General features: G+C 42.9%; 1 protein-coding gene across 1 annotated transcript; it reads left to right on the top strand.

Moving 5' to 3' along the window:
• The first annotated feature begins 10,520 nt into the window (after positions 1-10,520).
• LOC100763061 (olfactory receptor 2AT4) lies at positions 10,521-11,492 on the top strand. The gene has a single exon (XM_027407953.1). It carries the CDS (start codon positions 10,521-10,523, stop codon positions 11,490-11,492), a length of 972 nt encoding a protein of 323 aa, XP_027263754.1.
• The last annotated feature ends 211 nt before the right edge of the window (positions 11,493-11,703 follow it).

The raw sequence follows: 11,703 nt of genomic DNA, 5'->3' as shown, positions 1-11,703 counted from the left end.
TAACTACATGTCCTACAGTGGAGGGTGTTGGTGGTCCTGTCCATTCTAAAACACCCTTGATCTTTCTTACATGGAAGGACTCTGACAGGCCCACCAGAAATGCTAAGCCTTTGGCTCTTGAAGGTTTATCTAATCATCTCTGGGGAAGAGATGTATTAGAAACAGCTGGAGCCATGCTTACAACTGATGATAAAGCCTTTTATGACAACCTAGAGATCGTGAGAAAGGAACTGCCTCCTCATCTCCAATACTAAGGGCCATTGTTTCACTTCCTGAGCCCATAAAAATTCAATGCAAAACAGATGAACCTGGCCTTTAGGTAAAGAGAAACTGCAACATGCTTAGGAATTAGTGTAAGAACAGAAATACATGGGGAATATTGAACCAAGACTCAGTTCCTGAAACTCTATCTTTGTCATTCAAAACAAAAAAGCTAAATGAAAAATGGAGATTATTACATGATTTAAGACTGTTAATTTACAGATGAGAAAACAAAGTCTTTAAAGTCTGATCCCACAGAGAGACCCTATTATAAATATAGTCATGGATATCAAAGGTTGTTATCACTCTATCCCACTGCACCAAGAGGATAGGGAAAGGTTTGGTCTTCCTGTACCTGCTCAAATCCTGCCCAAAGATGGCAATGGAGAATATTACCTCAGGGATGAACACATAGTTCTACTATGTATCAATATTATGTATTTCAGGCTTTCCATTCTTTGTTAAATGACCCCCCAGTCACATATATTCTTTATATGGATGACATTTTGCTTGCTTATTATGATTCTAACAAATTAGGGGAAGTTTTTCAACTAGCTTTGAGAAGTTTAAACAATATAGGTCTCAGAGTTGCCTCTGACAAAAATACATCAAATTTTGCCCTTTAATTTTCTAGAATCCCTATGGATTTACACACAGTATCCATAAACCTTCCTCAATTTAAAGTTCTCAATCAAGTCATGTTAGGTGCTCTTGAAAAGCTATTGGGAGACGTTAATTGGATCAGACCATTACTACAGGTCACTACTGGTGATTTGCTTCCCCTCTTTCAGACACTAGAAGGAGACCAATCTCCTCAGTGAGATTCATAGATCACAAAGCTCTATTCCCTCAAGCAAGGCTAAGGAGTCACTAAATGCACTAAAACTATTGAGACAGGATCCCACTAAGAAATTGCCCATTTGATAGCTACTTATCCTATTCGCACTGAACTACTGTTTCAAAAACCCTAACCATCCTATTGAACTGGTTCATTTGTCCTCACATTTGCCTTCAAAGATTACAACACCATTGGATATGTTATGCATCTTGATATGACAGATGAGACACAGAGAAGTTCATGTAATTACTATGGAGCTGGATATTATAATTTGACCTTTCAATAAACGTACAACGAATTATCTTTATAGTAATAACTCTTTTTTCCAAGCTAGCATTTTTGGTTTCCCAGGAAAATTGGAGAATCATTGTCCTTCATGGAAGCCCACATGTTTTAAGACAAACTATTGAAAAGAGCTTTTCTCCTGTCAGTTCGAACCCTGTACCTGGAGCGGATATAATATTCACTGATGCTATTTCCATGGAGGAATGCCCTGTGTGATACTCAATACTGCTACCCAAGAGTTTAAAGTTTGGAATGCTGCACATGGGAGAGCTTCCCCACAACATTTAGAGTTAAAATTTGTACTCATAGCCACGAAATACAAACTTTGACCTATTAACCTGCATGCTGACAATATTTACTGTGCTTGGCTTATTCATAGATTACCTGCTACTTTCATAAAAACTAAAATTATGACTTCCCTTGACTTCTGGACTTTAGTTTTGCAAGCTGTATTACAACAGCAACAACATCCTATCTTTGTGTCATTTATCAGTGCCCATAATCTTCTTCTAGGGATGCTAACTAAGGAAATGCTCTTGCTGATGAGGCATCGTGGCCTCTAGTGGCCCCCTTCTGGCAGGACACTGTGACTATAAACAGTCACTTTCATTAGTCTGCTGGGTTCTTAAGGACCCCTTTCCCTGCTTTAGTTCATCATCAAACAAAACAGATTGAGAGTATAATGTCTGTGCTACCTTTCTCTCTTCAAGACCTCTGCAGCCAGCAGGGGTCAATCCCCAGGGGCTAAAGCTGGTATTATAGCAAATGGATGTCATGCATATTTCTTCATTTTATCGGCATAGTTCATGACATAGTAGATGCTTATTCTCAACCTTCTTCTGGTCACACTATTGACAGGGGAGAGAGCTCTCATGTCGTTTCTCATTTGCTAAAATGTTTTCATAGCAGGAGTGTCATATACTATAAGAACAGACAATGAACAGACAATGCTTATCTCTCCTTTGCCTCTAAACAATTTAGTCTCCAATGGAAAATTCAATATGTTACTGGGATTTCGTATAATTCCCCAGGTGATGCTGTAGTGGAGAGCACACAACAACTCAAAGAACAAATTGATAAATTCAAAAAGGGGGGTATGAGTCTGAATAAGGCTCACCCTCAACATCTTATAATATGGCATTATTTAATTTTTTATTATTATTTAATTTTTTGAAAACAGATGATGAGGGAAATACTGTATCTCATAAACATTGGGCACCTTTGTCATGGCCTATAAGGTTACCGAAAGATACAATAACAGATAAATGGCAATTACCAGCTCCATTACTTACCATTGGGAGCGGTTTCTAGAAAATGGATCACAACCCATCTGGATCAGGGATGGACTCACCAGACCCTGGATAGGTGATGCCAGCAATGAAGCAGATGAAATTTAGCAGCCGCAGAGATGGCAGCAAGCACTATTCTATTCACGTGTTTGCTTGCTGCACTGACTCTAATGCCAGTTCTGAAAATTATTGGACATTTGTATCTAACCTTCCCTCGTATCAGGGGTGGAAGTCAGAGGACCTTGTCTTCATCTGTTTGCTAATGACTCCAAACTATTTCCTGATATGCATTCTATAAGAAGATTCTAAAATTTGGGAAGACACCATTCCCATGCCCAGATACCATCTTTGTTTTTCATAACTCTTATAATCTATTTATCTATGCTATTATCTCTTTAGTTGTAATGTATTGGTTGGCATGTTCTGCTTGTTGATCAGGAGGCTCTGCTCTCAGGAAAGCAAAAATGATACAGAGCGGGGAACTGTAGGAGAAAATGCAGGCATGGCAACCAGCCTACTTGGCATATTGCACTTCTAAATAAGAAACATGGCACACCATGCTCCAGAGTATTCCCAGAAACCAGAACACTGAAGTCTGAAGCAGCGTGAGTAGCTGATAGTCGGCCTGTGGATGAATCTGCACACTCCATGTCTCCTTTTATGTGTTTCTTCCTCATAGAGACACTGGTGCTGTGAGCACTCATATCCAGTCTGAGGAAGTACAATCAATCACACTCACTAGTCTTCCACTATATAATTGGTTGCTCATGTGCAATAAAGCAGATGCCATTCCCTGAAACCATCTCTAGAGTGGTTTATCTCTGTGTCTTTTACTGACCCACAGGTCTTACTGTCTTATCTGGGAATGCCCCAATAACAATGGCAAATAATTGTGAATGTCACAAGTGACTGTTGTGTTTTCAAACAGAAATCATCATCTGTGTACTGTCACACATCTGGAAAGTTTCTGAGATGTATCAGGACACGCTTCATCTGTGGAAAAACTGGAGTTCAGATAATCTCTTCAGAAGTCTGAGGACCCATGCAGTCCATCCATTAGGACCTTGCCTTTCTCATTCTCCTTGGAGAAACTTCAGTAAGAAAAGGCTGTGGGCTTTATAAAATTATTTGCAAGCTAGAAAACACTGTGCCAGAGGGAATGTGAACCACTGACTGGCCTCTTTAGTAGTAATTCTGAAGTAGGACCGAGGTCAGAGAAGTAACGCCTATATTGACTGCTATCGGCTTTGGTTTAAGAATCTCAATTCTGTTGGGCAGTGGTTATGCACTCCTTTAATACCAGAACTTGGGAGGCAGAGGCCCACAGATCTCAGTAAGTTTCAAGCTATCCTGGTCTACAAAGTGAGTTCCAGGACAGCCAGGACTGTTATACAGAGAAACCCTGTCTCAAAAAACCGAAAAAGAAAGGAAAGGAGGGAGGGAGGGAGGGAGGGAGGAAGGATCTTGATTCTGTGTGTTCACCATTCAACAATTAGAACCACAAGACACCGACTGTCTGTTCCTCAACATGGCGATGCTTAAACAATATAAACTGCCTTCATGAACAAATCTGCCAATGCACATTGCAAGCATCGACTTTTCCATCCTTAGAAAAGAGGTAGATACTGCAACCCTGTCAATTATCTTCATGCTACCAATCAGTTCTTTAGTCTCCATTGATAGCAAATGAGACTATTTAACAATGCTATTTATGGGTAAGAAAGGTCCATTTGGGGAGGCTTTAAATGCCCTCACTACTTTCTTTTTCAAACATCTTGCTTAATATACAGGAATTAACTTTCTAACCAGCATCTAATGGATACAAAGGACCTGGCTGTGGTACTCACAGCTAAAACCTTATTTATATCAGCACTAAAACAAGTCTTAAAGACAGGAAAGTTGCCTAAACAGAAGCTCTGACTTTTAATTTGTTTTGATGTCACCCTGATACAGTGCAATAGCACAACTGAATCCAGGGACTATCACCATCCATTCATTTGGGTGTAACTGCAGCACTGAGCTCCAAATAGTGCTCGGGGCTTTGGCATGGGCATGCTGGCAGGTCTTCAAGATGTCTACTGAAAGAGAAGTCGCTGTGGATATCAGCCTTTTACAGTGATCATCTCCCTCCTCTTCACATTCCTCTGACGACGTTTGCTGTTTACCACTTTCTGTATAGATAACCTCCTACTCTCAGTCCCACAGCATGCTGGAATTCAACTCTCTTCTAAAGTTTCTTTTGTTTTGTCTTCTTTAATCCAGGTTCTCATGAGGTAGCCCAGGCTGGACTGGAACTCCTGATCCTCTGGCCGCCACCTCCCAAGTGCTGGGATCACAGGCTTTGCACCACAGTGCTCAGTTTAGAAGTTTATCTTTCCAGAATTTACTCCCGTCTACATTCCCATTGTTTCTTTTGGAAGCTGGCCACTCATCATATCAATGATTTCTGTATCTTCATCGTGATACAACCAAACAGCTTCTTCAAAGAGGAAAAGTATCTTTTGCTTTATTCTCCACTTCAGAGTCATCCAAGTGTCCACAGAGTTGGACCCATAGCCCCCACAGCTGTCTTCATCATCTTCCTCATGGTTACAGAGCAGGCCCTGGCCCAGAGCTGGCTTCTCCTCCTCCATCATCAGGCAGTTCCACAGCAGGAGCCAGCTATCTGATGCCACTGGTGCCTGCTCCACTCCATGTGACTTCTAAAGGGTACCCATAAGCAGGTTCCATAAGAAAAAGGTTCCATAAGCAGGTGAGGGCAAAGTGAGGTAGACAAGATGATCTTTGCCCTGAAGGGTTAAAGGCTTCACACTGCCAATATCTCAGTGTTTATAAAAGAGATTCATAGCATCTGTGTTCATGCAAACAATTGTAATTACACTCAGTGGGTCACAAAAACAAAACAAAAACAAAAAAGTCATGAAAATAAGAGGGGGACTTGTTGGGGGAAAGGGGGGTTACAGTGTAAGTGGGGGGTGTGAGAGAGGGTACTGAGAAATGAAAATGACCAAAATACATTTTATGAAATGTATGCATGAAATTGTCAAGGAATAAAGAAATAGAATTTTTAAAGAGCAATGAATAAAAGCCCCGGGTGGTATGGAGAGAGGCTGAACATGGGTCCATCAAGCCTGATCTGGTTCATCTTCTGCTAAGAACCCAAAATGCCAACAACAAAGGCTGACACTGCACACTGGATTATGAATGACCGGCACTCAAGGGAGCCAGTCAGCTGTGAATGATGCCGGATCTCTTTCATCATGAAGGGGCACTATTTATCTTTACAGAACAGAAACCCGTTCTGAACATAGATTTGCCCTTCTTGCTCACAGTGTATCTGCCACCATCACCTGTGCATTTAATAAATGCCTCAAGTATTAGTCACTTCTCGTAAATCATGACAAAAATGACTGATAAAGTCAACTTAAGTGTCCATTTGGGCTCATCGCTTTAGAGGCTTGCCAAGATTACTTGGTTTGGTTTCCATGGGCTTGTGTCAAGGCACAGTAAAGCTGTTCACCTCATGGTGAATATGAACATGAACAGAAGTACAGGATGCACTACCACTTCCTAGTTTATATCACTTTCCAATAGCATCATCAAATTATGAATACATTGATGAATAAATCCACTGAGGAAGTAAGAGCTGTCATGATCCAATCATTTCCCCAAATCACATTGACTGGCAGCCAAGCCTTTAACACATGAGCCTTCAGGAAATATTTCCTATGCAAACCATAATAACTTACTCATCACGATTATCTCTGTATGACCTTGTTTTTTACAAAGGCACACGATCTATAGCAAAAGAAGTGAGGCAGCAAGACTCACCCTGCCTCTCAAATCGTACAATACAGCTCATCACTCAGAAGTGAGTAGCTGTATTCAAGGGACCAGTTACAGAGTGAAGACTCCACTTGGCTAGCTGATTATAGCTGGAAGGGGGTACAGGTACTGCCTGATAAGTTAAACCCATACTCCTAACAAGCCGCCAGTAACACGGCAGTTTCTGGTCTGTTCAGAATATATGTGAGGGAGAAAATAGGAGGGCCTCACTCACTAGCCCTAACAATCAAAATATTTTCTCCTTTCCCCTTAGTTTTAGATGCTGTTTCTCTGAACACCATAGCTTCTAAGAATGCACACCTCTACCAAGGTTAGAATAATAATTTCATTGACTTGGAAGCTGAAATTGTCACGTGCAATTGGGAGACCCCATGCCACTGAAACAACAAGCTAAGAAAAACACAACTAATACAGCTTACTCTGAAGGGGAAACAAAAAGGAAGGGGAACTATTTCTGGACCCAGAGCCTTGTATGGAAGGCAGATTCCTATTTCTATGGCCATGATGAAAGTTAATGAAGAGCCAGCAAACCTAGGCAGGAGGGATTTCATATTCAATATCCCCAGGTCACTCTTGGGCAGTATTCAATCCTGCTACAGTAAACAAGGCCCTAAGCAAGACATAGAGCTTTGGGTCAGAAAACTCTGCCTCCAGCCATCACTTTAAAATGAACAAGTTATTTCACTCCCTGGGTCTTATTGTCCTTCCTTTGGGCTTCTTGTCATGCCCTGTTGTTACTTCCTGTCTCCTCTGTTGTTGTGAGGACCAGATGAGGTCATGAGAACAAAGACTGTATCATTAGTGTAAAATTCTGGGCCCTTGAGGGTTGTTAGTGACAATCTTCTCATTATCAGCAAAGCTGAGAGACAAATCTTGCCTCCCTGGGATGAATGTTGTGGGAGATGCCAGTGAGTGATTTCCTGAGAGCATGGGGTATTGTACAAGAAAAGAGACACCTTGAAGAAAAGTACCCAAGAGACCTGGCTGGAAGGAGAGGGCTGAGGTTTTAATGAGCTCAAGCTCAGCCCAGCCTGCTGCTTCACTGGAGGCCTATTGTAGAGAACAGTAGACATCACTGTGGACCACATCCAACAGGTAATCATTGCTAGGGATGGAGAAGCTAAAGACATGTAGGGAGTTGTATATAGAGAGACAGAGACTGGGGTCCAGGGCCTATAGACTTGGGCCAGAAAGACTGAGTATAAAAAGAGGGACACTCCTAGGATCCAGGATCATTGCTCACACATGAGCTATAGGCTCCTGGATTAGATAAGCTGCCAGATGAAGGCAAGGAAGTGTACCTGCAGGTAAGATTCAGACAGTCTCAAGGCAGGTAACAGGAGTCATGGGAAACTCCAGCAAATGGCTTAGCCTCAGTAAACATTGTCTGTCTAAGCAATAACAAAAATAAAATAAAAACCTTCAAGGTCACAGATGAGGAAAAAAGGCTCAGAATTGAAGTGTCATGAAGTTCACACACAGAGGCTGCAACAGGGATTTACATACAGTCCTCTGTCTCCCAAGTCCACATACTTGTCTTGTACAGAGCCAGAGCTTTGTGAAGGGAAGGGTGCTCTATCCTTTAGAGCACAGATTGTGTGGCATCTCTCTCTGTAGCCTCTCCTCTGCCAAACTTATAGGGGACACTTAGAAGGTGGCTCATTGAACCGCAACCCTTTGGAAATCTTTACCTCAAAGCCATCACTATACAGCTGAGCAAAGCAAGGCTCAAGGCTCCAAGTCTCAGCCTGAGAGTGGAGAGCTCTCTGGATTGACAGGTATGACTTAGTCCTTTGAGGCTGACTTCAAAAAGACGTCTGATCTCACTCATCACTACTCATGGCCTTGGACATGACCCACCCTTCTCTGACATTCAGGCTCTTGATTTTGAAGAGGGATGGCTTCTCTCTGGTAGTGCTACATGCTGAAAGGAGATGATGATAAGTTTAGGTTGACATTCAGATGACCTGTACATCTTTCTGCCTTTCCCCACTGGAACTGGTATCTAGACAGTTGCTGCAGGGAAGATCTTCTGGGGCAGGGCCTGCTGGTCTAAGCCCAGGACAGCCCCACTCAGATCTAGCATATACTTCTGGGAAAAATAACCCCAACCTGAAAATGAGCATAAGAAACAGTAAGTGTTAACACAAATTCTATCATTCAGAGACCAGGAAAAAACTATGTTTAGTTTTATCTGACATTACCAATTAAAAAGAGAAAGAAAGCTTTACTGTAATAGTTTCCCCTTGGAAATTTGACCTTCTGGGTTTGCTAGAAAAGACATCTGGGTGAATGAGCCTTCTCCCAGGAAATCAAAGGTGTAGCAGAGACACCCTGCAGGAGCGGCTAGCTGGCTGAGGCATCTGGGAAACCCCTGTCCTGTGCATAGTCACCACCCTATGCAGGGAACTGAAAATTTAAAATAAACTTTCCAGTTATTGCATTAGTGGTTGATGCATGAGAGAAGTTTCCTTGGAAGAGTAGGAAATGAGACTGGCTCTCAGCAAGCAAGGAGACTGTACTCATGGATCCCTGGAATTATGAATGCCCTAATAGCTTTTGTCCAAGGGATGAGCCCAAAGTTGAGAATAAGTCATTAATTTTCTTCATCTCAATACCTCCAGATTTGGGGGTTGAAATACTGGCTTCTGACTCCTTTGAGATGTACTGTCTAATTGGAACCACTTTATGTGCCAGTGCCCCACAAACCATCCCAGGGTACCATGTCAGCCCTGAGTGGGGTCCAAGGAGTGGCCAGTCAGAGAACTTGCTGAGCTGAAACAGCCTCCAGACAGCGTCAATCAGTGGACCTGCTTACTTTTTTTCTCACTGAGGAATTATGGGACGGGACAGTCACTGGGACCAGAGTTGAGAGTGCTTCTTCCCTCTTGGAGCATTCTCAGTGTAACCCTTGCCCTGTCACAATGACAGAGCACCCTCCAACTCAGAGCCAAAGTATAGACATCCCAGAGGCACAATATAGATGTTTCAACTTAGAAGCAGACAGTAGAAAACTGAGCCAGGCAAACAAGGTTAGTCCCAGGTCAGTCCCAGGTTAGCAATTATGATGGGAAGGCAACGTGTTCTAGCAGACCTCAGAGACATTAGGTCTCTATAAGTGGATGGTGACAAAGATAACAATTTTTTAAAAATGTTTAAGTTTCTCAAAAGAGAAAGGAAAATAGGGTACCATCTTAGAGAATCTGGTATCCCCCAAAAGATCATATAATACATAAAGAAAACGATCTGCGGGGCATTGGTGGCACACGCCTTTAATCCCAGCACTCGGGAGGCAGAGGCAGGCGGGTCTCTGAGTTCAAGGCCAGCCTGGTCTCCAGAGCGAGTGCCAGGATAGGCTCCAAAGCTACACAGAGAAACCCTGTCTTGAAAAACCAAAAAAAAAAAAAAAGAAGAAAGAAAAGAAAGAAAGAAAGAAAGAAAGAAAGAAAGAAAGAAAGAAAGAGAGAAAACGACCATCCTAAGTTCTTCCAAAATACAATGAGATGGTTATGTGGGAGTGATGATTAAATGTCTTTCTTTACCATTAGGATTTCTAGAGAATGTCTACTATCTTCTAAGCATTCATCATATGGACTTATTGGTGCAGATATTTTATATATATTCAATTTTTAAAAGCAAAGAGTATATTTGGTACTAGAGAAAGAATTTGGGGAAGATTTTAAACTCCTCATCCTCCTGTTCCAGCTCTGGGTCGCTATCTCAGGTTTAGGACGTGCTGGGGAGTTGAACCAGTCCTTAGCGTGCTAGGCCAGACCTCTACTCACTGAGCTACACACCTGGGATAAAGAACTTGAGATAGACCAAGCCCATTATACTTCCTCTAGAAATGGTGGTAAACAAACTGTTTATATTAATTGAACAATGATCTGGTTGTTATGCAATTCTCATGCCAGAATTTCTGGTCCTTCTGTTTACAGGTAAACTTGATTCTGAGATGTCTGCTCCCTGCCTCCTGAGCATCCATCTGGCTTTAACCTGCCATGGAGAACAAAGCCTGCAATGGGTCAGGGGACTCTCAGACCATCTTCTACCTTACAGGCATCCCCTCTCTGCAAAAATACCTCTTCCTTCCTGTCTTCTTCCTCTTCCTCCTCTTCTACTTGCTCATCCTGGTGGGGAACACCCTGATCCTGGTGGCTGTGGTGACAGAGCCCAGCCTCCACAAGCCCATGTGGAGGAACCTCTCAGCTCTAGACATCTTCTCAACTACAACCACTGTCCCCAAGTTACTGTCCCTGTTCTTGCTGGAAGACCATTTCCTCAGTTTCCCAGCATGCTTCCTGCAGATGTATCTCTTCCATGACCTCAACTGCTCAGAAGCCTTCATCCTGGTGGTCATGGCCTATGACCGCTATGTGGCTATCTGCCGCCCTCTGCACTTCCCTGTTCACATGACCCCACAGACAAACACTGCACTGGCAGCCAGTGCCTGGATCACTGCCCTCCTCCTGCCCATCCCAGCTGTGACACCGACCTCTCAGATAACATTTGACAGCATCGCCTACATCTACCACTGCTTCTGTGACCACCTGGCTCTGGTCCAGTCCTCCTGCTCAGACACCAGCCCCCAGACCCTCATGGGCTTCTGCATCACCATGGTGGTGTCCTTCCTCCCCCTCCTCCTGGTGCTTCTCTCCTATGCCCGCATCCTGGCCTCAGTGCTGCGTATCAACTCCAGGGAAGGGCGTTCCAAAGCCTTCTCCACCTGCAGCTCCCACCTCCTCGTGGTGGGCACCTACTACTCATCCATTGCCATAGCCTATGTGGCCTACAGGACCAACCTCCCTGTAGACTTCCACATCATGGGCAATACGGTGTTTGCTATTCTCACCCCTGTTCTCAACCCTCTCATCTATACCCTGAGGAACAAGGATGTCAAGGCAGCCATCATTAAAACCATACATGTCAAGACTCAGATTGTGACAAAGACATTAACCTTTAAATCAAGTTAGTTCTATTCCTAGGATACTAAGCAGGGGTGCTTAGCACAGACTGGAGACTCATTACATATAGTTGAATGTTTAAGTTGATGATATTCTCTAAGTTCTGATATGGTATCAACTGAAGCTATATTTTCATAACAAAAGAAGTAGCCTTCCTAAAATTTCTGGGAAAAAATCCTTCCTTCAACTTACAAACCAGAAAGGAGAAGGGAGGGGCAGG

Source organism: Cricetulus griseus, chromosome 3 (genome assembly GCF_003668045.3).
Source record: "Cricetulus griseus strain 17A/GY chromosome 3, alternate assembly CriGri-PICRH-1.0, whole genome shotgun sequence".
Taxonomy (NCBI): Eukaryota; Metazoa; Chordata; class Mammalia; order Rodentia; family Cricetidae; genus Cricetulus; species Cricetulus griseus.
The sequence above is the reverse complement of the archived record's forward strand: the minus strand, read 5'-3'. Positions and strand labels throughout refer to the sequence as shown.